At 38.9% G+C, this 27850-nt stretch overlaps 1 protein-coding gene across 3 annotated transcripts; it reads right to left on the bottom strand.

Moving 5' to 3' along the window:
* On the bottom strand, positions 1–27712 carry LOC135698389 (uncharacterized protein CG5098). 3 transcript variants are annotated; one of them, XM_065218358.1, is made up of 9 exons: positions 27058–27712; positions 12105–12269; positions 11907–12044; positions 11528–11844; positions 11011–11467; positions 10862–10952; positions 9837–10801; positions 1227–2144; positions 1–1158 (listed from the first exon to the last, which is right to left on the bottom strand). In XM_065218358.1, the coding sequence occupies exons 2-9, from the start codon at positions 12168–12170 to the stop codon at positions 745–747; spliced, it is 3366 nt and encodes a 1121-aa protein (XP_065074430.1). In that variant the 5' UTR covers positions 12171–12269; positions 27058–27712; the 3' UTR covers positions 1–744. The 3 variants fall into 3 exon arrangements, with proteins under 3 accessions (XP_065074430.1, XP_065074447.1, XP_065074439.1); XM_065218375.1 differs by lacking the exon at positions 27058–27712 and adding an exon at positions 26618–26871; XM_065218367.1 differs by lacking the exon at positions 27058–27712 and adding an exon at positions 12439–12701.
* Positions 27713–27850: the final 138 nt, after the last annotated feature.

Below are 27850 nucleotides of genomic sequence, written 5' to 3'. Positions count from 1 at the left end.
TATTTATTTTACAGCATTTTAGGTTGACTCACTAAAATTTTACGAGAATTTTCCATAGATTTTTCTTCTCCAAGGAGACACAATTTAATAATATATACTACACACGCGTTGTCCTGGATTGAAATTTTATCATTTTATTTAATCACATGCATCCAACGAATTTGTATTACTCGTTTTATTTTCTCATTTCCTTTGTCAGAATTAATGATCAATGTTAAATTGTTATTTTGCTTTTCTTCAAAAAAGAAAACTTTCTAGCCTAGCCAAAATTATGTGCAATGAATCTTTGATATTATTAACACTTTCTTTAAATAAATTACTTTGCTCACAAGAATTCCACAGATACCGTCATGAAAAATACACTGTCGAACCACGCCAAACATCCTCAGTTCCATATGTCTCTGTCTACCTTCAAAACTAACATAAACATTATCACTAGCTGACTGACTATATTTACACGGCTAAACTGTACAGTTCTAATTTAAATGGTTCCTTTTTCCTTCCAATTAACGAGGTGTAAAATCAATCTCTAATATCTTCTGTGATCTCAGTTACCGCCAGTAGGGAAAAGTGCCTTCTTAAGTCGACTTTTTCTACATAGAAAACAGATCTTTTTTTTTATTGACGCCTTCTTGAACAGAAGTTTCTTACTAATAAATAGAAATGTACAAAACTGAAAAAATAAACCGATAACTGTTAACAAACATAAAACGAAACCTCGCAAACTCCCTAGTTCCCTAATACTCAAGAGTCTGCTTTGGTGTGCTTTTCACAGTGCGGCTTGAACTCGTCACTCAATTCCCAGTCGTTTCTCCTCGCACAAACCACGTGCGCTTCTTCGTTGCACCCGCGCTGTAGACAGCTAACCGTGGCTCCCTGGTAGGAACATATCCGACACCGATGCCGACAGCAATTCCAAATAGCCGCTTCCAGTCCGACGACGCGTGTCCCAATAATGTGCACCCCGGGTGCCCATACCAGACAGTCTTCGTGCATCCAAACTTCGTATGAGTCGTCACCGGCTTTGATCATACCATAGAAGATATCGACCGGAGGTAGCGGCTCGTCAGGTTCTTGTTGTTGGGCGGTGCTGGTACTTGGTATGATAGGCGACGTGCTGGCAGGTTCAACTCCAATTTTTCGCTTTTTAGCTTTAGGCTAGATATCGGGTAATGAAAAGTATTAGGTAGGTTTATAATCATATTATTAAACGACACAAAACTTACAGCATTTGATGAACCAGCCGTCTCCTCTTTCTTGATCAGCTTTGATTGTAAACTTTCCTTCGTCCGCTTAACATTGAAGAAGTCTTCATCGGTTTGACTCTGCTCGAATTCACTGGATTTGGTGCTGATGATGTATGGACCGAATAAATCGCCAAGCCTTTGTTTGTGTGGCCCCGTCTTGCAGAATACGCACATCCAGCTTGTGTCCGTAGTGTCAGCGTCATACTTTGTGCTCAGTGTGCTAACATGTAGTCCACGGATTTTACTCCTCTCAGTGCTGTTCATGCAGTTTACAAACTTTTTCGTTTTATTTTGCGGTTTATCCGAGTCGTCCTCGTTGATGGGAGTATTGATAACCAGATGACTGCCATCCGATTTAACCTGAACGTAGGGTCCCTTGTATTTCCCGTTTGGATCTACCGCAGCTCCACCTTCGTTAGGTTTCGCTTTACTGTTTTTGCTGCCTGCCGATCCGGAACCATTTCCTTTCCTGCCGTTCCCTTTGGACAATGGTTTCTTGCCACCTTTTGTACCAAAGTTGGCGGCTCTTTCTTCGGCTGCCGCAAAACTTGCTCCTTTACTTTGGACGGGTTTCTTCTTTAGGACCTTTTTCCGCTTGTTCGGAGAGCCACCACCAGCGGATTTGCCAGCATTTGCTCGTTTAGCTGCCGGAGTGAGAACTTTCTTTTGCGTTCCACTCGTACTTGCGACGGGTGAATCTTCGCTAGCTTCAAGGGACTGACCACTGGAAGGTGGTGCTGATTCTTCGCTCTTCCCCGATAGCGCGATCAGAATGTCTGTGGATTCAGTCGGTTGCTTCACTGAGGGCGATTTCTTTCCTGTCGATGGCGATGGCTTGGTACATGGTGGTTCACTTTCATCGATACCGGCGAACATTTCTTCTAGTTTATTTTCCACCTGCAAAAATAATTGCATATTTTTAAAATATATTTCTCTTACCTACATTCTGAAACATCTAGAATTTAGAGGAAATCGTCCAACTTCCATGTTCATTTTTAAATAGCCGCCCAGTGTCAATGGGTTTTACGGCACCCATTTTCAACATATGCGACATCACATATAGCATAATTGCTTGGTCCTATAGTTACAATACTCTACTAATCATAAAAACCTAGACACAAACACCAAATCTCGATTACATTTTCAAAGGGTCGTATCTGCTTTTGTAAACAAAGATTCAAACGGCAATTTGTTGAAACTCTTAGCACTCTACGCAAACTAACAACACCATCTTTTTTGTTTTTATTTAATCATTTTTAAACATTAGTGCCGTGTGGTGCCCGTTCACCGCTCACTTTTTTTTTTGTTGGGTATCAAGCTGGAGCTGCGTGACAGCTTAGTTTTCAAGACTTGACCCATTTGAATAAATTTTGCTTCTATCTTTGACAATACAGCAGAAGGACTAGCCTATGTTGGCCGCTTGAACACTGGATTCCGTATGTATTGTTTCAATATAGTTATAGAAAAAATGCTGTGCCGTGTGCGCATAGATACATCCGCGTAGTAAACCGATTGAATAAGTAAAGCCGTTTCGAACGAAATATTTAAATTATGTAAGTTACGTAAACCGCGCGAGTTCCGAGAGCCGTGCTAGACAACCGACACGAGAAAAAAAGGCTTATTATCATTTAAAGAGTGCCACCAAAATAAATGTGATAGCCTGTGTTGGCAAGTTGATTAATTTTGGTTTCCTCCCTAGATATTCTACTTATTTACTACTGAACTTTGTATCAAATTAGTATATTTAAAGAACGTATTAATCATTTCAAGATTTCGCGACCGCACCGAACAAATTCTATACTACAAGCTCAACAAAACTTTTGGTGAGCTCTATCGCATTGCGAATCACTTCTGCGTAAGCTCCGTAAACGTAGGCGCGTTGATTCCGACAGCCGCGAAAAGTTAAACGTGCATCAATACCACCACATAAGGAAAGATCGATTTTACGTAGGGTTTAGTTCATAGATTAACATTGACTGCTGTTTACAAATGTAAGTAGTAAGAAATAAGTTAACTCAAATGCTTTAACCGCATATATAAGAGATTTCGCGTATTGAGAAAATAATATAGTAACCGAGTACAACAAACTCAGGGGAATACAATACCAAGTTTAAAAGTTAAAAATTGTCACATACCTCTACTTTTACTTATTTCCTAAACTATTCCTCTCCTTGGTAATCTGCTTAATGCTATTGGTCTGCTTGCGTTTTCTTATTAAAGTTCAAGACTAAATAAGAAGATTTATTCTACAACTATAAAGGTTTGTTGCCTCCCTAAGCGGACCCCCCGCATCCTAATTCTTTTGTTAATCTACTTAATGTCATTAGACTTTCTGAAGTTTCTTATTTATGTTCATTTGATGATTATGATATCTCATTAGTCTAATTTAATAAATTATTAAAAGCTCTAATTCACCTAATCAATCATAACCCATGCTTTATTAAGTACCTGCACTTGTGCTTGTAATCTAAAACTAAACGTGTTTCAAGTACTTTTGGTTTTGACCTATAACCAGATAACACCTTCATGTGACTAAAATGCTTCATTGTGAGGTAAGTTTCCTAGCTGATTTTTAAATAATATAGGGTATATGCTCCAACTATGCTCACACGCTTCCACTATGTCGCACCATAGCCATAGTTCAAACACTTATCCCAAATCAAAATGAAGCACATATAAGATTAGTTACAATACCATGTACAAAAATGGTGTTTAACATTGTTCCCTGGGTAATACCTCAATGAAAACAACAATGAAAGCTTGTTACGCAAGTAGATGGAGCACTGTTGGGCACTTTCTGAAATATTTCAATAGTATAATTCCCATGCAAACCCAAATAAATCTATCTGCGTAAAAATAAATAAAATAAGAGTGATTTGGGGCGAAACCCGCCAGTATCACACCCAACGTCAGTGCCTATACGTTAGCGTACTACGACGCGGCTCTCAATCAAAGGAGTAACAAGTGTGATACTATCACTGCTGGACTAGATTTTTGGTTTTCTCATGTAGTGGTTCATCAGTCCCATCTTTGCTTGATTTCCTATCCATATGGGACTTATATGCGATTATGGGCAGTATAGTTGAAGCTACTATTATTTTAAATTTTCTAAATTGTGGAAAATTTCTTTGATCTGTGTTGAATGACAGCACTTACTAGTTTTATATCAATTGAATTGAATGTGCAAATTAAAGCAAAATATTTTAATCTTTAATACTGCAAAACTGCTATTTGAAACAAGATGCTCTAAATTGATATTAAATAAATTATTTGATTGCCAGACAAGGTTTAAAAGTAGCGTAAGGTCGCCATTCACCGGTCAAACTAGCGTGTACTGCCCATTCACTGCTCGAACTCGACTCACCGCTCATATTTAAAAACTAATTGAAAAAGTTCACAAAATGAGTTTAAAAACAGCGTTTAACCTCAATAAATTACAAACCATATAGGGGAAATGGCTCAGATGTTGGCCTATGGATCTAAGATTGGGCCCATCGCTAAAAAGTTTAATTTTATCTAGATGAACATGCATGGGCCCAAATTAGGCGTATTTAGACCGACATTACATCCATTTCCCCTAATGCGTTAAATGGCCAGAAGCAAAAGAAAATAAAAAAAAATATCAATATTGTCATTATTTTTTTGGAATCTCTTGTTTACAGGCATTGATAATTCCTGAAATCCATTCTAACAGCATTGGTTAGGATGGTTTTTTCCACAATGATAATAACCTTTACAGTAGACCAAAGTTTGTAGAATATATTTACGAAAAATAGATTTACTAACTGATTTTGATCTAAAAAGTTGTCAGTGAACGGGCACCACATGGTACATTCTCTCACTATGAACCTGTCATTTCTAGCCTACACTGTGGCAAATAGGCTTAGGAATTTCATGAGGCTCGACTTATGAACGACACATATGAGTTTCATAAGTTTGATTTATGAAAGATGTTCGTCTCTTCGGCTATTATACACCTTTCCAAGCGTTAACAGACGAATCAGACACAGGACCCTTCACACTTAGAAATTTTTACAGAAATCTGTAAAATTTTACCGAAATCAGCTGAACGTTCGGTAAACCGTTTCGCAGATTTCCTGTTATTTTTCACGCATATCTGTGCATTTTTCACGGATATTAATCTGTAAATAATTACAGGAAAACTGTAAAATTGTTTACGGAACATTCAACTGTTGAGATTTCGGTAAAATTTTACAGAAATCTGTAAAATAATCTTAGTGTGCTAATCTCAACGTCCATGGTTCGGTTCCGGTCACGTGTTATTATTTTTTGTCGACATTATTTTTCATAAGGTAAATCATTGAAATTCATACCGATTTCTTGTGGCTAAAATTCATAAGTGGTTCTTATGGAATTCTTACGTTTATTTGCCTCAGTATCTGAACATGGGTTATGGACCCTCCGCATCCTATATCTTATCTCAAATACCAAATGGCAATGGTTTGAATGTATCAATAAAATAAAATGTACTTGCAAATTTCCAAAACATACTTGCTCACAGTAATTCAATTCAAATAATTATAATTTAGCAATTATTTCAATATGCGCTATATTTGCCATATATTTTTTCAGGAAATTACATACTATCAAATAAACACATAACACTCTCACTTGGCCAAGCTTCAGAATCGTCCAGTGGGCAGTGCGTTTTACACTCCAAGTTCCCTTTCTTTCAAATTCACCCAAAATGTTAAACTTTACCCATTGAGTGTTGATCAATCACAATGAAATATTGTGACAGAGCACGGACTTGAGGTCACTAGAATATTAAATAATTTAGGTCCTATTTAGGATTATATCCGAAAAATCCAAATTTGGCCAACGCCAACCAATGCGATTATTGCATATACCTAAACATGATTTTAACCTTAGAGTGTCGATCTTGCTTCATCCTACACTTACATCAAAGCAAGTATTAGACATACCATTGTGCGGAGCTACTTTGGACACATTCGAATTTGTTGAACCAAATGAAGTTGATTAAAGAATCGATTGAATGTTTATCCTCAACTTGCTCCTCTCGGTAGTCGATAAGCATTCGTAATGTATAGTAATGTTATGACTATAAAAGGAACAGAGTTGATATTTCTCCATATTACATCTGCATCATATCAAAAATACATGACTTTTGCAATGTATGGTTAACAAGTAATTTGACTGATCTGACTAAGAATTGTGTACAGGTGGTTTGTTTTTGGATGGAGTTTATGATGTCGATTGATTCTATTCATTTAATAAGCAAAACAGAAGAAAATGTATCACATGTCCAATAAAATAGCCCCTATGTTAAGCTGGGTTTAGACTAGGCAAGTCAAATGATCAACTCAGTTGAATTCAATTGGCTTGAAAAGTGGAGCCTGGTTCAACTTTTATCAATTCAAGTGAGTTGATCAAGTCAGTTGAATGGCATGGTTTACACGTTCAATTCGCGTTCAAGTCAGTTGAATTCAACTGACTTGATCAATTGACTTGCCCTGTCTAAACCCAGCTTAACATTTCCGACTGCAGTGGATGTGAAGCCACACTTCTGCGATTTAATCGAGCAATAACCTCTCACCGCGCATTTCCTCGGGATTTTTCAAATTAAAATAAGCCACAAGCCTATTATGAAAAGAATCTAAGTGTTCGTAACAATACCATAGAAATATCAGTGAGTTCATTCGTGACGTCACGATGCAGAACCTAATTCCAAAACAAGCAGAGAAAAAAATTTACCCTAAATTTAAGTTCTTTTTACTTAATTTTGGGTAATTTTGAGTTTTGCATCCCACTCACTTTTTGTTGTTGTCAAAAACGGAACGAGAGATTCGACTTTCTCATGACTATCGTTCAATAAGCTACTAGTGAGTATATGAGATATTCTCAAATTTGAGTCAATTGAACTTAATTTTGGGTAGAAAATACATACGAGTAAGTAATTATTTTTGCCGTAGCCAAATGCAAACTACTATAAGCGGTTTACTGAAAATTAGCTTATTGAATGGAACATGGGAGATGAGTGAAAAGAACTTAATTTTGGGTAATTTTTCGGTTCCGTGAGGATATTCACCCATATTCTCGTTTTCGTTCGTTCTACTCACCGTTTTGTAACCTTTGAACGAGACTTCATCATATCCGTAAAATACGCCTTCGTTATCCGTGCCGAACATCCTGCATAGGAAATGTAGCTTCGATGTTTAGCGAACTCTTCACTTCGTAACGGTTTTCAAACAATGATTACTAGGCAGCCGTTTAGCCCATTTTACAAACAAAAACGAGCGAGTTTGTTTTGATTCGCATAACCTGCACTGAAATTGGGCGATCCTGGATTGATCTTCTGGTAAAACGTTTCTGTTCGTCGTTGTTATTTTGTTTACACGCTATTTCAAAACTACCCAAATTTGGGTAGAATCCACCCAGATCGGTCAAAACTGAACCTACCCAAAAACGGGTAAACTGTGTTGGGAGTGACAAGTTGACAAATGAACAACGTCGATTGGATTCATGTCGATGTTCCTTATTTGTCAACTTGTCACTTCAAACACAGTTTACCAATTTTTGGTAGGTTTAGTTTTGACCGATCTGGGTGGATTCTACCCAAATTTGGGTTGTTTTGAAATAGCGTGTAGATCGATTCAAGAATGAATTTTCAAAAGGACGTATCCATGGTGAGTACATATAGGTGTAATAATCTGTTATAATGTGTCAATAATGCATGGTTCAGCCATGTTGGATTTTTGTATGGAGGAACGACCGAGTTTGTTTACAATTTGCTCTAAAACCGCACTCCCTCCACGATGATATATAGTGACAAAGCTGCATCACCATGCTATACCCACTATGGACGTATCTGCTTTTGAAAACAAATATTCAAACGTAAATTCGCCGAAACTGTTAGCTCGCCCACGCAAACTAACACCAGGATAAAGTTTTCCCAACGGTGATGTTAGTTTGCGTGGACGAGCTAAGAGTTTCGACAAATTGATGTTTAAATTGAATTACCGAGGTGAAGCAATCGGTTAAATTGTGTGGGTGAAACCCCTGTATGATACAAGCAATTAGTGACGTCATTAATTACGTTTACGTTGATTTTTGGTTTACTAATGCAACAATATTTCACGATCTGTTTCACCTCTCTCTGTATCTCATTGGCTCAACGGAGCTTAGCTGCTACTAGCTACCCAATGATGTTTATATAAGGTCCGGGCCAACAGGCAGCTTGCTGGTGTTAGAAGCAGAAATATTGTAAACATATTGCTGAGTACTCAAGTTATGACGTCACACTAACATTCCAACTGCGAACAGTGAGTTTTACGCCACTGCCAACAGCAGACATTTTGCAATGAAATACGAACACCACTAAACATTTGCACATTTCACTAATACCAATAAGCCTGTTGGCCCGGACATTATATAAAGGACATTGCTAGCTACCGGACTTGCGAGTGACCATTAGTTATAAAGGTAAGTTGCGAACCAGGGAAGTAACCCGGTGGTGTACCCAAAAGGCCTGGATTCAATCCCAATCGGCGCCGCTGATTAGGTAAAGCCGTTGGTCCTCAGTCTATGAGTTTGATGGGTCGATATGTGGAGTCCAGATGTGTGAGCTGCCTTCTCCCTGGCGTCGGTAGCATTGGTACACAGTACGGAAAACAAGATTGACGAGAAACAAATCAAGGAAAAAAAAAAAAGCAATCTCGGACAAGCGCCAGAAGCTGTCTATGCTATGGATGTGGCGGACTTTCTTGTCTCCGTCAGAGGCGCATCCATGTTCACATAATATGGGTAAGACAAATGGGCATATAGGGGTAAGAAGGGCATAGCGAGCATCCCGTGCACCAGCTCGGACTTCCGGTCGTTCGGAACAAATTGGTTTGGTGGTAGGATCAATATCATAATTAAATTGAACCTACTACCAGTTTATTTGTTTCATGCAACTAGAGATCCAGGGCCAAACTACGGGATGCTCACTATGCCCCAGCTGTTCACTATGCCCCTCTTCCCCCTATTAGTTATGTAATTAGGGTGACTCCCGTCTGAAGTCCCCACCCCTCGTTTTTAAGAGACGAACCAGGCCAAGGCTGAAAGTCTCTTCAATAAAGCAGCACAAATTTGGGCAGATAAAAATTCTTGCTAATTAACCACTTCATTCGAGCAGTTAAAATGACGTTTACTACCACTCGAACTTTGAAATAAAACATTATTTTGAGACTTTTTCTTCTAGAACCACGAAAAAAGTAGCCAACATTTGTGCGTTTCATAAAAAAATAGAAATTAGTTGGTCCAGCTTTGTGTAATCGCTGTTAGAAAGTCACGCCAAAACTGCTTGTCAAAGTGGTAAATTTTAACAGTATACCATGCATTGCCCGTTCACCGCTCGACCTCCATTCACAGCTAAATTTGTTGAAAAGGCTATACTCATTAACGTTAAATATTATAACGTTTTGTACCCGCAACGTATTTAATGAAATCCTGGTGAAAATATCGTTATTGATTACATTTCATGGTACCAATTCGGTTAAGCATATTTTATTAACACACCCAATTTCCTCTAAAGTCAACATGGCTTTAAAAAGCTACAATACCTACCTCTTCGAAGCTTTTATCCGTCTCATTTTCATTTTTGTTCAAGTCTGCTTTATCACTGCCGGACGATAAGGAACCTTTAGCTGATGGCGTCTCCTTTGCAGGACCATTACAATTACGGCCGCTTTCACTATTCTTCCCAGCGGAAGCGACCGCTTCAACTGGCAATCGCTGCGTATTGGCGCCATCGTTTTCGGTGCTGGAAATCATGGCCGCTATCTTGTCGATAGTTTCACAATCGTCCGAATTGGATTCACTATCCTTTCGGGCTGAGCCCATAACGGCCGCTGCTGCCGCCGATAGAACACTGGATATAACGGAACCAACTGCCGGCGATTTACTCTCTCCCCCGTTGGCAGAATTACCCTCGGATAAATTCTGCAAATTAATTCGAGTACTGTCCGACAGATCCGTAATATGAGGACTATGACTACTATCACTGGCCAAACCTTGACTGAGGCTACTAATTCCCTCCAACGCAAGGGTAGCAATATCGTTGCGCACCGCTATGTTTGGTCGCATAGGATCGATTCCCTCGATTCGATCACACTTGTCAGCACTGTTGTCGCCTCCACCGAGGAAATCATGCATTCTGTCCAGCTCTTCGGCACCCATCTTATTGGTACGGTCGGGCTTTCGTCGTCTTCGCGATTTGCTCGAATTTGAATCGGCTGAATCTTCGTTCGAAGTGATGCTTTGATTGGGTGATGCTCGATCAGTACTGGCTGCTGCTGGAACTACACTAGTCGACAGTACTGGCGAGACAGCGTTTGGTGAGCTGATAGTTTTGGTACCCGAGGTATCGCTTGTTTCTAGTGTCGATGGCACGTTAGTAGGATTCGATTGAAAAGATTTATTTACAGAGGCAGTCGACGATTGGGCCATCGACTGTAGCAGCACCGACGCCGGTGGGCTGCGACTTCGCGTCGGACTATGATTAGGAGGAACGGGTGTCCGCAAGGGGCAATCTGTGGGAAATAGAACATAAATGAGCAACACTCACTTGAAACGAACAGGAATCTACGAACTTCTTTTCGGAGATATTGAGATGGGATTACTTTGCATTGCATGCAAAAGAATATCTTTAACCAAATCGGATGATTCGTTGTTAGTTGGAATCTGGAAACGAAAAAGGTGAGCGCACAATCCTCTTTGAAATTACTTGTAAGATACTTACAATATCCCTTCCGTTTTTGCCAGCTTCATTGTTGATTTGTTTGGCATCCTTGATATGCAATCCACCAGGGATCATCGCTGCAAATTCACTGGGTACCATCGTTGGCAATGAAGCTGGTGCTCCACCAATATGGCCACTTAGTGGCCTGTTAATACTATTACTACCATCAACACAAGCACTGCTGTTACCACTACCGCTACCGCTACTACTGCTACTCATCATGTTATAATATCCATTTCCACCGGCACTGCCGGATCCTAGTCCCATATTGTTGGATCCACTATTTCCCAGAAAGCTACAGGACGCAGCATTTCCACTTCCACTTCCTGAACCAGCACTTCCCCCACTACCACCCCCTGCACTTGCGGCCGAATGTTGACCAGAACGATCCTTTAGAGCAGCTGTTGATTGTATCACCCCACCGATCTGAGCTGCCGATGGGGAACGGTTGTGATTTCTGATTCGAAAAAAAAATCTTAGATCTATAGAATAAATACAACACAAAACAATGGCTTACGTATTCATGTGATGATGCGGCTGATGCTGCTGTTGATGAAGTTGAGAATTATGGTGCTGTTGCTGTTGTTGGTTGTGTCCTGGAACCATTTTAGGATGAAAGTGATCATTTTGATCCGGCATCGGACCTCCCCCCAGTGCGGGTGGAATGTTAGGTGACAGATGATGTTGAGACGGTCCTGGCGGACCCGGCTGCAGGTTGCTACCTTTCGGAGATGGGGTGCTTCTCGCTGCCGATGACAGGGATAAATCTACCGATCCTAGCGGCATTCCGGAACTACGTCCAAACGTTGGCAGCATTGGGTTGATTTCTAGATTCTGTCCAGGAATGAGGGATAAATATACTATACCATACGAACAAACAAGCAACAGTAGCTTACGTTCTTGTGATTAGCAGTCATAAAGTTGTACAGCTGATCCTGATGGGTGGGTGGAGTATGCCACGTAACCGGAGATCTCGCCATGGATCGTTCACTGGACATATGAGCCAACTGAGGTTGCCGTGGAATGTACGGTACCTGCAATCATCATTCAGAGCTTGAGTATCAACAGCAACAAATTTTTTACTTCAATATTACCTGTAGCGGATTCCATGTAGAATTCGGTTGGCCTAATCGTCCGTGGGGCGGATTGTGGCCGGACATTTTGTTGGTTTGTTTGGTGTGCTATTACTTTTCACCAACTAGGGTATTCATTCGGGCGATTGTTGACCGTTTTAGCGGAAAATGATTGAGTTATTATGCCTGTTGAAAGTTGTAGAATTTAAATTTATAAGTAATATATGGATTTCGAGTAGTGCATGAAACTGATCGATCTTCTTTGCTAAGATAACTGTCAAGAAAAGCCATAAGAGAATTCGCCAATCGAAGTTTTTAAAGCATGGACTAGTTAAAATATGGAAGCAGAGTTTACTTTATAGCAGCGCCCCTAGTGATCAGCTCTGGAATATTTTGACAGCTGTTTGTTTTGAAAGTGGTCCTCTTTCAGTGTTGACAGTAGTATCATAGAGGAAACTCTATGTTTAAGCCGGCGCCGGTGGTGTAGTGGTAAACGTCCCTGCTTTCTCACCCCGATGGGTCTGGGTTCAATCCCAGCCGAGGTCTTTGGGATTTTTTTAAGGCATAAAAATCTCTAGTGACGTCTTCCTTCGGAAGGGAAATAAAGCCGTTGGTACCGGCCCATGTGTATTAAATTGGTACGATATCTTTGCCGGTGTGGAAGCTTCCTTCCTGCACATTCGAGTTCCTTCAATGCATGGCAATCGATGTCGGTCGGTGATTGGCACTAGATTGCGGAACAGAGATCGACGTTAAATAAAGGAAATAAGAAGAAGAAGAAACATAGTGTAGTACTAGAATTTCGACTAGAATGGGGTACGTTTATAGATGTACTTGTGACCAATAGGCTAGTCAAGTAGTGTGCCAATTTAAAATCGGTAGCTTCCACCGGTTGGTAGTATCGTCACGATTTGTGCAATTGTTAAAAAGTTGTGCCAGGTTGAATACGAGAGAAGATAATTAATCATGCACAAATTGATCGAAAATTCGACGTGGTCATCTCATCAGCTCAAAAAAAAGGCCTCGGCACGAAGCCGCAAATAGCCCCGTCAAGTTAAAGTTCGTTTCTGCGGACAAATTCGCCCGGGGTATATTCTTCCCCTCCTGATAGTGCTTTTGGTTTGCGTGAGCGTTCTTCGGTTCGCATGAAAAGGGCCTAACAAGTTGTTTGTAAAAGTTGATAGGCCCTTTTCTGAAGTTACGTGAGCATTATGTCATCAAACGTCAATACCTACACTGAACCAATATGACATATTCCTAATAAATTTGTGCTATAAGAAAATCCAATGAAAGCGATATGATTGAAAATGTGTCAGGCAAATTCTATATGAATATCACTTTCATTTTGCAGCGTTTGGTGGGGCAATGGGAGCGCAAGTCAATCCAAAGCCGAAGATAAAGGAAGGGTAATGACTGAATATTCTATGCGAACCACTAGAACGCCATGGGAAAAGGAAGGGATTGAAGAGGTCAGTTATTGGGGGTTTTGAGGAAATGACACATAGTACTAGATTTGTGCTGCAAAATGTAAAGAAACCGAAAATCCATCTCCCACTGATTCATCCTTTCACATATATACCAAATTGATATTTTAAAGCAACCATCAAAATAAACAGACAATATATGAAAAGGCTAGTTGGCAGTTGCTTTAAAGGCTAGGATCTAATGTGGGTGGCCCTTAACTATTTTGTTAATCTACTTAATGTTATAAGGCTGTCTAAATTTTATTATTCAAGTTCGTTTGATGATTATGATATCTCATTGATAATTGAATAAATAATTGAAATCTCTAATCTACCTAATCAATTATAACCCATGCGTTATTAAGTACCTGCACTTGTGCATGTAATCTAAAATTTAACGGGTTTCAAGATGTTTTTGACTTTGACCTATATTTATTATATATTAGTTCGTCCCAGGTGACACCTTCAAGTGACTAAAATCGAAGACATCATATCAAGAAGACTGGCAACTTTGCCAGAATCCAAGCGACAGATACAATAGCGCTGCGCTTGAGTGAAGGTGGAAGCAACGCATATAAAAATGAGCAAATACACAAACCCTTCTTCTGAGGATGTAATCTTTGCTATCATATTCGTTTGAAGCATTTACCTTTGAGCGACAGATGACGCGATTGTACCTGTCTCATAGCGTTCGTATGAGAAAATGGAAGAGTTGCCAGTCTTCTTGATTTGTTGTCTTCGCTAAAATGCTTCACTTTGAAGTTAGTTTCCTAACTGATTTTTAAATTATATAGGGTATATGCTACAACTATGCTTACACGTTTCCACTATGTCGTCCACAAAATTACGTATGGGTATGTCACAATAGAAGCACGCCACAGTGGAAATCCCGAGCCATAGTTCAAACACTTAGCCCAAATCAAAATGAAGCACATATAAGATTAGTTACAATACCATGTACAAAAATGATGTTTATTAACATTGTTCCCTGAGCAACGCCTCAATGAAAACAACAATGAAAGCTTGCCACGCAAGTAGAAGGAGCACTGTTGGGTAGCTTCTGAAATATTTCAATATTACAATTCCCGTTCAAACCCAAATAAATCTATCTGTGCTAAAACAAATAAAACAAGAGTGATTTGGGGCAAAACCCGCCAGTATCGCACCCAACGTCAGTGCCTGTACGCAAGCGTACTACGACGCGGCTAACAAACAAAGGAGTAACAAATGTGACACCATCACTGCTAGACCAGATCTTTGGTTTTCTCATGCAGTGGTTCATCAGAGAGGGGAAGCTCAGTAATCCTCTTCGCATGCTTATGACGCTATTCCGCCACGGCATAAACCAACGATGCCGGACCTAAACCAATCGTCTCTAACGCTCCACTATGAAGCATAAGATTAGGCCGCCCACCAACGTCCTTTTAACCTGGACGTTAAGACTAGCCAAGGGGAGGGTATGACATATCAACAGGTTTTCATCATAAAATATATCAGACAATATTAATTTAAATCGTATCCATCGCTAAACACGTTCGAAGTAAAGGAATATTATGTACTAAGTATGTGAAAAAATCATTGCATATCGCAGTCATAGCTTTTAAGTGATAATCCAATGGAATCTATCAATTATCACATAGAATGAATAAATCTTCTGATATAGTTATAAGATGGATCCAATAAACCGGACATGTCGATTTGTATCAGTGTACTGTGATTCTATACACTCTTAGCTTGATTCAGTGAAAATTTAAAGAAAATAAAATACCCAAAAATGCCTTTAATGGCAGCGTTTTTAATGTGTCCGGATCTTTTCGTGTTCAACCTTTGGTCAACAGCACTGTTCCTGCTTCCAGATTATACACCAGTCGAACCCGTTTTCGTAACTATTTTTGTTCGTTTCCTTAAAGGCATAATCGTCTTTGGTGAATCACTAGCCACTCTATCCAGGTTTCCATGCTCGGTAATGGCGGCCTGTTTGTATGAATAAATGTATCCTTCACTGTACTTTTTGACACTATCTGGATGTTCGGATTTTGACCCCTCCCTTTCCCTCTCCCAGGAACAGAAGAAAATGGAACAACATACGCTCCTCCTTTCTCGCTAGTAATCATTTGAAGTAGATGCAGAATTTCTCTGTTGCCAAGTGAAATGGAAGGGAATCTTTCGAAAACGGTGATGCTACGTTCCATTGTTTTTGTTTTGACGTGACTCTTATACACCGACTCTATGCCAGACCTTGGGAGCTTTTTGTTTATTTATTTATTTGTTTTCTTGCCTATTTATTCGTCACATCAAGAACAACATGTGAAAAGGGCATACAAGCTTTTTGTAAACAAACCTTCTTATGCCCTTTTCTCGCCACCCACATGACACTCACGCAAACCATCAACATCACCGGGTAGGGTAAACTTTCCCCTTCCCGATGATGCTGCTGCTTTGTTTACAAAGGTTTGTTTACAAAAAGCTTGTATGCCCTTTTCACATTTGACTCTTTATGTATTAGTGCATTTTTTTTTTCTTTTTTCCTTTGGTTTGTTTTTTCCGTCGATCTTGTTTTCCGTGCTGAGCACCAATGCTACCGACGTGCCAGGAAGGCAGCTCTCACACCTGGACCCTACCTATCGACCCATCAACTCATGAACCAACGGCTTTACTTCCCATCCGAAGGAAGGCGTGATCAGAGATGTTATGCCTCAGAACATCCCGGCGGCGCCGACTGGGATTGAACCCAGGCCTGCTGGGGTGAGAGGTAATCACGCTTACCACTACACCACCGGCGCCGCTTAGTGCATTTTTTAGATGTTTTGCCTAATTTATTTTAGACATTTAACTTTTTTTCAGAGTGTCTCTATGTTTCGAGTCAAAAGCATTTTGGATCGTGAAATATTTGTTTAGATCATATTTATCTCTTTCCGCTAGGTATTTCACACAGTGGAAAATTGTGTGTTCAGAGGTGTTCAAGCTATCACATAAATCACAGAACATTTCATCCTTGATTTTCATCTTGCTCAGCCAGAGAGCGTGTCCGGCAATCAATCGCTTGAGAGTTCTAACTTCGGTGTTTGAGAGTGGTAGATTATTATACCAGGACTTAACGTTTATTCCGGTTTGGAAATTGAAAAACTTTCTTCCTTTTCCATACTCTTGAGTGTAATTAACATACCACTGTTTATGTTGTCGGTGACCTCCTCTTTGATCCAATTGCTAATTCTTCTCTTTGTATTGCAGCTTTAGCGAGTCAATCCACTATTTCATTTCCTTCCAGATTAACGTGTCCCGGAATCCATTGGATACAGGTATCCGTAGCAGTTGCTTTCGTTATTATGTCCTGTATTAATTCATCCCGTTCGTTTGATTCCAGTTGACCTTTTATATTTTCAAATCCTGATTTAGAGAGTCGGTCAGGATAACCGTCCTTCTAATTTGGCCACTTTCGAAATATTGTAGCGTGACAAAAATCGCTTCCAGTTCCGCTGACATGATACAAACAGAATTTTCAGGCTTAATTTGAAGTTGCAACTTTCATCAAAAATTCCAATTCCACAGTGAATATCATCCTTCGTTGCGTCCGTGTAAATCATGCGATGATCTTTATACTTTCCGTGAATCCTCCCTAAAGCCACTTGTTTCAGGGTCCTGCTGGAAGTATTATTTTTCGTCCATGGCCTGTCGTCCAATTCTGTCTCAACTTGTATACCATCAGATTGATCTGGACTAACTTTCCTTATCCGTGCAATCTTACCAAAGATGTGTTGATACTTCACGAAGTATCTTGATAGGTCAGTTGATTTATTGACAATTGATTCAACTGTAACTCTTGAAGCTGTATCCAAACCGGAGTCTGGGACTGAACGTGTCTTAAAACTTCTCTGGCCGCTGTGAGCTCTCGTCGAAACTACAAGGGCGATTGACTCGCTATAGCACACAGTGTGTTAATGGGAGTTGTTTTCGTACATCGTGTGTGTGTGTGTGTGTGTGTGTGTGTGTGTGTGTGTGTGTGTGTGTGTGTGTATGTGTGTGTGTGTGTGTGTGTGTGTGTGTGTGTGTGTGTGTGTGTGTGTGTGTGTGTGTGTATGTGTGTGTGTGTATGTGTGTGTGTGTGTGTCTGTGTGTGTGTGTGCGTGCGTGTGTGTGTGTGTGTGTGTGTGTGTGTGTGTGTGTGTGTGTGTGTGTGTGTGTGTGTGTGTGTGTGTGTGTGTGTGTGTGTGTGTGTGTGTGTGTGTGTGTGTGTGTGTGTGTGTGTGTGTGTGTGTGTGTGTGTTCCCTCTAACCCCCACTGGCCGGCAGTGTTATTATGGAAGAACTCTCTCTACAATGTCGCATTTATGGTCATTGTAGACAGCTTTAGTCCGGGAGTTAGAAGGTGCTAGCTCTATTGCAGATCCAGCAACCCATTTCAGAATGTCTGGAGAGTCACGCCCATTCCGAGGTTACTTTCACTCACAATAAGCCCCGCATGTATGCGTCACCGTTATCAAATGGATATTGGTTATACATACATACTTCCAGGTTCGAAAATATTCTTTTCAACCCTGGCATGTATTTAGTGTAATTTTGATATTTTTTTTTTTTAATAAATGGAAAGCTCTCACCATATTCTGCTCTTCCGCCGTCGTTATTTGCTTCTTTTGGAATCCCTTGGACTTTTTCTCTAACGCTTCGTATTTCATTCCGTGCTTCACCGGCAATTTCCTTCCGTAGACCGTCCTTGGTTGGTTGGTTCTAATATGATTCCGCATTTTTTGGTCGGTTTGAAGTCCACCATATGTTATTGAATTGCCATGGTGATCTGGGACGAGGCTCACGTCCAAAGTCACTGGTCCATCGAGCGCTCCGTTTGCGAAAGGAGAATGAAAGAAATACGAAAGGGATCAGTTTCAAGAAGTGACAGTTTCATCAGATTCCCCAACTAACCATACTCAAGCAAAGTAAGAATATACAAGCTATATTGCGACTATATGGTTACTTGGGTACTCATATGGCCGTCAGAATGGTTCATCGGTTGCGAAGTGAAGTATTTCTGAAAGTGATGCGTAATATTTCTCAATGTTTTGAATTTATCCTAACGTTACCTCAATGTTATTTCACAGACAAGCATACACAACACATTGAAAATTTATAATTATAAACCCTACCGCCATCTGTCGTATATACTTTAATGGGCAATACACTCAACAGATGGTTGTAGTGTGTAAACGTCAAACGCTAGGGAATTGATTATGTGTACCACAAATGGCAGTACTACCAACTAAGAAACATTTAAATTGACCGTTAAAAACGTTTTTTATGAACGTTTTAAGAGTGTTATGTCTGCTTTTCTGTGATCATACCTTCACTATCGCAAATTCGGGTAATCTGCGGAAGTACTTGCATTTTTCTCAGGCACTTTTGAGCTAACTGCAATTACTCTCTCATACTCGAAATGTGCCACGACCAAATTGGCACAACGACGCCCTATACGCTCTCTGACCGAAGCGCAGGGATTTATGAGTTCTAAGTTTATGTTTCCTAAAATGTAAGCAAAAATATTAAGAATATCCAATATAGGGGAAATGGGGATGCAATGTGCCTAATTTGGGCCCATACATAAATTCCGCAATCGACTAAATTTTCAATAGCGACCAAAAATATTCATTAATACCATCCCAATGACGCGTTCAGCTGCGATGGGCCTAATCTTAGATCCATAGGCCAACAGTAGAGCCATTTCCCCTATCAGTCACACCTTTTTTGAAATTCTGGTCATTTGTTTACAAATTATGAGCTGTCAGTGGAGCCTACAATTCGCGAGCCCGCATCGATGTTAGATCTTGTCAAGGCAAGGCAAACAAGATAGGGTTGCCACCTAGCTGCCTTAAGCATATTGATTCTATCTGTAGCGCTTCTTTTAACTTCTCTGATATGTGCTCCGTATCCTAGCGTCCGATCCAGAGTTGATCCCAGATATCTATAGCGAGATCTATAGGTATTCCAAGTTTTCAGCTCAGCATCCGCTACCTTGACGTCCAGTGTTTTTTTTTTTATTTCTTTGAAGCAGCATGACTTTCGTTTTACTTTGGTTTATTTGAAGATGCAGTGCCTCTGTCCTTTCTTTGAAAACATCAACAAATGTTTGTGCTCGTTCGCGTATGATGTCCACTGATCTGCCTTCAACAATCGCCATAAAATCATTAGCATACTGCACTAGTATTACTCCTTCCACTTGGATACCATGGGTTTAGTGAAAACAAATCAATTTCGGACTTTCGAATATACGATAACCAAGGTGTCAGATATTCTATTAGTTAACAGAAAGAGATCCGTCCTACAGCCATCGGTTCAATGATATGAGTAATTCGTACCCGACAATAATATGCTAATACATTTTTTTATCTTTATTAAAGAGACTTTCAGCCTTGGGCTGGTTCGTCTCTGTATGCTAATACATATTACCAATAACAATTAAGAATAACAAGTAATTGCAATTAGGACGAACGGAACACGGAATCAAAAAAGGGCGAAACAGAAAATAAGACAAAGAAAGTCGATTAAACGTAAAAAAAAAACTGACTGACGACACGGAAAGCAAAACATAGGTATTGAACATTTTTCAAGATTACTACAAATATGTGATTATCCATAGAAAAAGTGAAAAATCGGTAGTTTTGAACTTTTCAGCTGTGAATCGGTAGGCATCCCGAAAATCGGTAGTACTACCGGTAAATCGCCGCCCTGCTTCCTCTCTTCTTTCTTTTGGCTGCAGAATAGTATACCTTTAGGCGAATTTTAATCATTTTATGTGCTAACGTAAGAACTACACGACACTCACAAAATGCGACGCGAGACAAGACACAATTATCGTTCTTACAACTTTAAAAAGACCTTTCTGTCGACCGGCTTCGGGCGTGATGCTGCCCATCTACGGGATGTATAGAGTCGGACATTGTCCCGTAGATGGATACGACGCGGCTCTCAATAAAAGGAGTAACAAGTGTGATACTATCACTGCTAGACTAGATCTTTGATTCTCTCATGCAGTGGTTTATCAGAGAGGGGAAGCTTAGTAATCCCCATTGCCTGCTCATGACGCCATTCTATCGCGGCATGAGCCAGCAACGCCGACCATAAACCTACGGTCTCCAACACTCCACTAGCATGAAATTAATAATAATAATAAAAGAGTCATCGTAGACTAATTTTTCACATGATTCGTGTGTCATATTCCGATATTGAATATAATTCCACTAGAATTTGTCATGAAAACGAAACTCCAAATTTAAAAACTCGTCTATTTCTATGCTACTATATAATTCAATCGTTCAATAAATCGTAAGGATTAATAAATTTCAATCGTTCGTCATATTTTAACTTATGTAATTTGTCTATAATGACAAAAGCGATTCATTATATACTTTCTTATAATTTGTACCACTGGATGATTATTTCCAGTTCTGTACTTTAATATGGCACAATTCGCACTTTATTGACAAAATGTTTTGATTTTAAATTTTGATATCAACCAATAGATTTCAAAACATTCAGATTACTCAATTTGATACCATGCTTATATCAAAATTTCAAATTTAGTTTTCATTATCTGCTCGGGTTTTGTCTCGCGTTGCGTTTTGTGAGTGCGAATTTTACTATCAGAAAAAAACCTATAGGCAACACGCTGGGTAGATGGCACTCATTTTTGCATGCTGTATGAAGTTGTACAAAAATGAGCAGATTTTATGTATATTCCAGAGATTTGAGGGAGGGAGTTATAAACATATAAATTTTCCCATGTTCAAAATGGCGCACATTGAAGTTGTGAATAGGCGAATTTTGCGCAGTAAGTCGAAAATCAGTTTGAGAAGTGAAGCGGAGCAAATGGAACTCCCTAATAAAAATGTTATGGTTAATTTTCTTAACGACGTGTTCGAAGTATCATTCAAACCATTTTTGAAATAGTTTAAATCATTCGGGTTATCGTTCATTTACGGTAATTTTTATTAGGGCTGCTACACGAAACGAAAATCAATTATTTTATTCATAATAAAGTAATGAAATTGGGTTGTTAGCGGAATGCTTCAATAAAACAGCAAAAAGGTTATCTTCCATTTAATTCCACTTAATTAATTTTGGTATCCATGACAGATACGTATTTCGACGACAAAGAGAGTTGAATAGATTTTACTCCTTTAGTTTACTTAAATCTTTGGTTTTAATTAGTTACGTAGGTTCCGATTCAACACATTGTAGTTTCACTTTTATACCTGTGATCTTGACTTTTATACCTAGGGGATGAGTACTTAAGGGGGTTAGATTTTGAATAGTTCTTTAGTGGGAATGACACTGATGAAGACTGCACATTGTAGTCGAAATACGTATCTGTCATGGATACCAAAATTAATTAAGTGGAATTAAATGGAAGATAACCTTTTTGCTGTTTTATTTTATTCATGTGTTTCACTTATACATTTTTGCAAAAACATCAGCCTTATACATTCCATAAGACAAACCACATAGGTCCTCTAATAATTCATAAATGGTATGTGTGACCGCTTATACATTTCATTTGACGCAAGATCTTCATTAACTTTCTGCAAGGCGTCTGCTTATTAGTTGACTTATACATTTTATGAATAATCAGCAATACAAATTTGCCAAAAGGTATAAGAAGATTTCTTTCCGTGTATATAATAACCTGGATGGCGAAAGCTATCAGCAGCTAAATACAGAATTATCATTTTCATATTATTGTTTTTTTTTTTTTTTTTAATATTCTTCTTGGACGAAATGATTTATATATAGTATCCTTCAGCTTACTCACCGGATGAGTCTCAATTTCGTCTGATGCATTAGGTTGTCAAAATCTGAGCAAACGAGAAATGTCAAACTGAGTAAAAGCCACTCAGTCAGCCAAATCCAGGACTTGTAAAAAAAGCCAGTCGTGCCGGAGCAAACGCTCTAAGAAACGGCAAAATTATTGTACATATAGTATAAATTCTGAGTAAGTAGTGAACATAATAAAACACCCTATTGAGATTCTATTGAATAATACCGGCCTAGATTTGATGCAACATTATTTAAAATAAAGTTAATGCATTTTCATTTGAAATGCAAATTTTCTTGAAAGTTAACCTTTGCGTCTCTGCCGTATTTTTCTGTTGTAGTTAATTTGGCTCTAGTTTTTCTCAATTTTTTACCGATTCATACCAAACACCGTGCACATAATCGAGAAATTACCTGAGTTTCATAAGTCACACTTGTTGGTCAAGCGGCGCCGTTGGTGTAGTGGTAAGCGTGATTGCCTCTCACCCCAGCAGGCCTGGGTTCAATTCCAGTCGGCGCAGCCGGGATGTTCTGAGGCATAACATCTCTGATCATCATCAGGGAAGTAAAGCCGTTGGTCCCCGGTTCATGATGAGTTGATGGGTTGATATTTAGGATCCAGGTGTGGGAGCTGCCTCCCTGGCGTCGGTAGCATTGGTGCTCAGCACGGAAAACAAGATCGACGGAAAACAAATCAAGGAAAAAACACTTGTTGGCCACGTCGCGGTTGTGTATTTACACGAATTTTCCTTGGGTTCTGTCCAATGGTGAGACATTTTCATGTTTTTTTTTAATTCTAACATGACCCTAGCACTTTTTGTTATCAACTCATAACCGAATCGTATATATGAGACTTTGTGGATCATGCACTAATAAGTCGTGCATGATCCACAAAGTCACATATATGTACATATGTATACCTATAATTTCCACAGGAAATTATAGGTTTTCCAAATCGTTCAGGACATCAGATGATTTGTTCTGCTAGATCAACCAAGACTGCAATAATGTTTGTAGTATCGAAAAATGTCCAATCAGATTCAAAGTGTCTATGTGGATCATGCATGAACTATTGTCATGTATACCTGATATTTTAAGTTCTCCAAATTGTTCTGAAGTTCAGATGATTTATTCTACTACCTGGCTAGGATAAAGTCTTTAGTATCGAAATACCATGACTGGGATAAAGTCTGTAGTATCGAAATATGTACAAACAGATTCATAGTTTATATGGATAATGTTTAATTATTTCCACGTATACCAGATGATCTAGGTTCTCCAAATCGTCCTCCAGTTCAGATGATTTGTTTTACTAGATCAACAAAGACTGGGATAATATCTGTAGTATCGAAATATCGATTTGGAAATCCTAGAATATTTGGCATACACGGAAATAGGTTGGCATGATCCACATAGACACTGCAAATTTGTTTGGGCATATTTCGATACTATAGACATTGAATTAGTCTTGGGTGATTTAGTAGAAAAATAATCTGATCTCCAGAATGATTTCAGAACCTATAACATCTTGTATACGTAGCAGACACATAGACACTTTGAATCTGTTTGGACATATTTCGATACTACAGACATTATTGCAGTCCTGGTTGATATAGTAGAACAAATCAACTGAACTCCAGGACGATTTAGAGAACCGAGAATATCCGGTATACGGTATACGGTTATGTTCATATTGAAAATAAAAAAAACATGAAAATGTCTCATATTGAATTGAGATCATTTCTCGATTATTTGCAGGGTGTTTGGTTTGAACCGGTAAAAAATTGAGAGCCAAATGAACAACCAAATTGATGACAGCAAAATAAGGGGACGGAAAGGTTACAATAAATTTTACAATTTTTGTGACAGCACATCAGTCCCTTTGCGATTTTCGCGACATCATTTAATGTTTCCGCGATTTTCGCGAATGAAAGTTCAAATCCGCGATATTCGCGAAATCCCCGCCTGTTGTAACAACCCTGAAAATTGTTTATAATCCCTGCTAAAACATTAACTGAAATGGTTGTGGATCTTTAATGAACGTTTGTGTCGAGTTTGTGTGATAACGTTTTATCCATATGTATTATGGTTTTTACAAATAATGGGTTGTTAAGAACCATTACCATTCAAAATAGTAGTCAAAACCTTACTGACTACCACCACTACAATTAAAATTCTCAAACCATAAGTAAAAGGTTCTAATATAGTTCTTATTTTCGAAAATATATGCAGAAAACAACTATTTTGAATGGTAATGATTCTTAAAACCCCATTATTTGTAAGGTTCACAAAAAAAAAAAAAAAAACATAATACATAAGGTTAAAACTTTATCACACAAATGTTCATGTATAGTTCCACAACCATTTCAGTTAAAGTTTAACAGGGATTATAAACAATTTTTAACCATTTGCGGTAAGTTCAAGCAATGGTTCGCATTTATTCGGGTTGAACCTGATGATTTTAACAATCAAATAAACTAACAAATGAACTAGCTGACCCATCTTGCCCCACCTTACCCTATTAAGGCAAGTAGGAATTGCATGAGGAGACGGTTTTCAGTTGTCTTCCAGTTAAATGAATCTGGAGCAGGTAATTTCAATTTTTTATCAAAGCAAATAAAACAAACTTCCCGGCTGGTTAACTCCATAGGCACGTTTACCTACTCAAATTTGAGTAGAAACATTTTTACCTATTTTTGGGTAACTTCCCTTTTGGCTGAACTGAGTGATTTTTGACTCAAAAATGAGTAGCCTCAAAATAGCGTGCACCTTTGGGCCAATTATAACATCGGAAATTAAAACAACGACAATCGTTCAATCGCGAAGGTGAGCACGCTGTGGCTGTTTGCTGAAGATGATGTTTTCTTATGTTTAACAAATAACGGTTTAGTAAAGCAATCAAAAATGTACATACATACGATTAGATAAAATTGATTATCTGTTCCATCCACATACGGACGAGACATCTGACATCTTAAAAATAGGCCAAAATCATTATTGCGCATTTTGCACCAAAGTAGACTACTAGATTTTTCTTTTTGCTCAGGTCAAAAAACAAATAAAAATTATAAATTTCAAAATTTCTATCACCACTAGAATCAATATGACTCAATATGATATCCTATTGTAAAATATATTATTGAGAATGGTCAATTTTTATGATCACTTTCATGAGCGAAACAAAAGCTGAGGGATTATTTTCAGCGCAGGAGTCTACTTTGTTGCAAAATGCGCAATACCGCTTCCAAATATTTAAAGTTCTAGCGTATTCAATATTTTTTATTTGATCAGTTAATCAGTTGACAGTTCGAAAACACTATTTTAAAAATCATTTAAAATTTGTTAATAAGCTTTTTGTCGCATCCGCACCAAAAGCAAATTCTGCGTCAGCTGTAACAATCCTGGAATTTTGAATTCAGTACCTTGTCGAGAGGATGTCGAAGCTCATGGATGGTTTGCATAAAACTGCCTTATGTCCCCGATAACGATATGCTTCTATTGAACGGTAGTCAAATAGAAACGAGGGACTGTAGCTTCTCAGGATCAAGTCGGATACCATTATGATCACCGATATGTCCTAAGTAGCGAATTATGTTGGTTGATAGTGACAAGATTTGCTCCGGGTTAACTGTTGTTGCTGTTGGAATAGCCAAACGTTGGAGAAGCTCCACAATCTACAGCATCTCTTCTTTTAGTTCCGGTGAGTTCGTCGCCCCATTTCAAAACGGTTCGATTTCTATAGCCTTTTGAAAATAACAGAAAATATCCTCGCACCAAAGAAAGCGTTAATCCACAAAATTCCGGAAGTAAGGAAAATCATGACTCGACCGGTCTTTTTTACTGAATTAAACGTGTATCTAGTAGGTATCATCGGTTACACTACCAATAAAAAAGCAATAATTATTGGTTTTCGACTGGATTCGATTAATTAATTTCTGCGATCTAATAATTTTGCTTTGTAGGTACACATTTTCCTAATATGTCAATAGAATCTCCAATCTGGCCTCATGGGAACAAAATTTTATTATTGCACTAGCCTTTTTATTTAAATTTTCTAGTGCATATTGAACCTATTTGAACTCTATATTTAAATATGAAAAACCCACGAATAGCCACTTCAAATATGTATAATTTTAACGGAATGATTAAAATGAGAAAAAGAAACGCATCTAAGACAGAACTAAACTTGCCTATGGTGTTAAACGCAAACACGGGACAAATATAGTCAAGTTAAAAATTAATGTTAGGAAAACAAAGAAAAATATTACTTACCGAAACATTTAATATTTAGCAATAGAAGCTACATGTTTGCCTTAGATAATATCATATTATGTTCAATTCACTAATGAGTTTTCGCATAGATGACACCAGCGGTAGAAAGATCTATTCGAAACGTTAATGGCATTCAATTCCAATGCGAAACAGTGGCGCAGTCGAGGGGGAATGACAGAAACTACAGGGGAAAAAGTAGGTACAGCGAAAAGCTTCTCATCCTCCTTAGGCACCAAGTAAATGAATGCTGAGGAAGTTTCACGACTTCCTTTTTTCCTGTCCTTCCAACTCACAATTATACGCACATTTCTCTAGCTTATTGCGATTCCCTTCCCGGAAGCCGGCTCTCGATCCTGCCAGACGACTCCGGTAGCCCAAGGTTCCCGAACCAGAATCCTTGCACGAAAATCGATCTTTCATTCATGGTGTCAAAAAATTACCATTCACATCCTCTCCATACTGATTGCGATTGCGAGATTGGTATCCGAGGGGCGCAGAAACGAAAACACACTCTTCGGGATTCGGACACGGCTAATCCTCAGACTCCCTTTTCTTCGCAATCTAGCTGGGACTATCCCAAACGATGAAAATATCCACTTTTCCTGGCAGAATTGACCACGTAGTATCACTTGTTTCAGTTCCTTTGCAGATTGTAAAAATGCTTTCTAGTTTTGCTTCGCACTTTGCCTTTTTTGACGGGCAACCGCGGCTGCTGTACGACGGATAAACTATTCTCTCGTCTCTTCTTTTGTTCAATATGGCGTTCCCTTTTTCGGACCGCAACGACACAACACACGCACACTGATTCCGAAATCCGACAAGAACACTAACACCAACGGTTCGAGCCGTTCGAGCCGCACTGACAGCGCTTATTCTAGCTGTCAAAAATATGCAACTTTATCGTCTGACTTTGCTTGAAAGAGAAACTGTTTTTCATCACTTTTTCGTGATAATAACAACTGTATTCTCTTTTTTTCTGTAAGAAATATCTTTTTCACTTAATTTAAAGTCTACAAGTGGTCCTCGAAGCTGTCCGCAGTTCAAATTTTCCAACAAAACACGATTTTTCACTGACCTATCATCGAACTGCTGCAACCCAAAATGGGAATTTGAGACTGTGTTGTTGCACCTGTAAATCGTTAAAACAGTGACACAGTCGGTAAAGAAGGTGGATGCTTCACCCCACAGAAAAAAAAACAATTCATATGGGGTTTAACTAAGCCCAAGGTATAA

Source organism: Ochlerotatus camptorhynchus, unplaced genomic scaffold (assembly GCF_037179485.1).
Source record: "Ochlerotatus camptorhynchus isolate MF236.1 unplaced genomic scaffold, CSIRO-AGI_Acam_v1.1 ptg000008l, whole genome shotgun sequence".
Classification (NCBI taxonomy): Eukaryota; Metazoa; Arthropoda; class Insecta; order Diptera; family Culicidae; genus Ochlerotatus; species Ochlerotatus camptorhynchus.
This window is presented reverse-complemented; position numbering and strand designations above follow the sequence as displayed.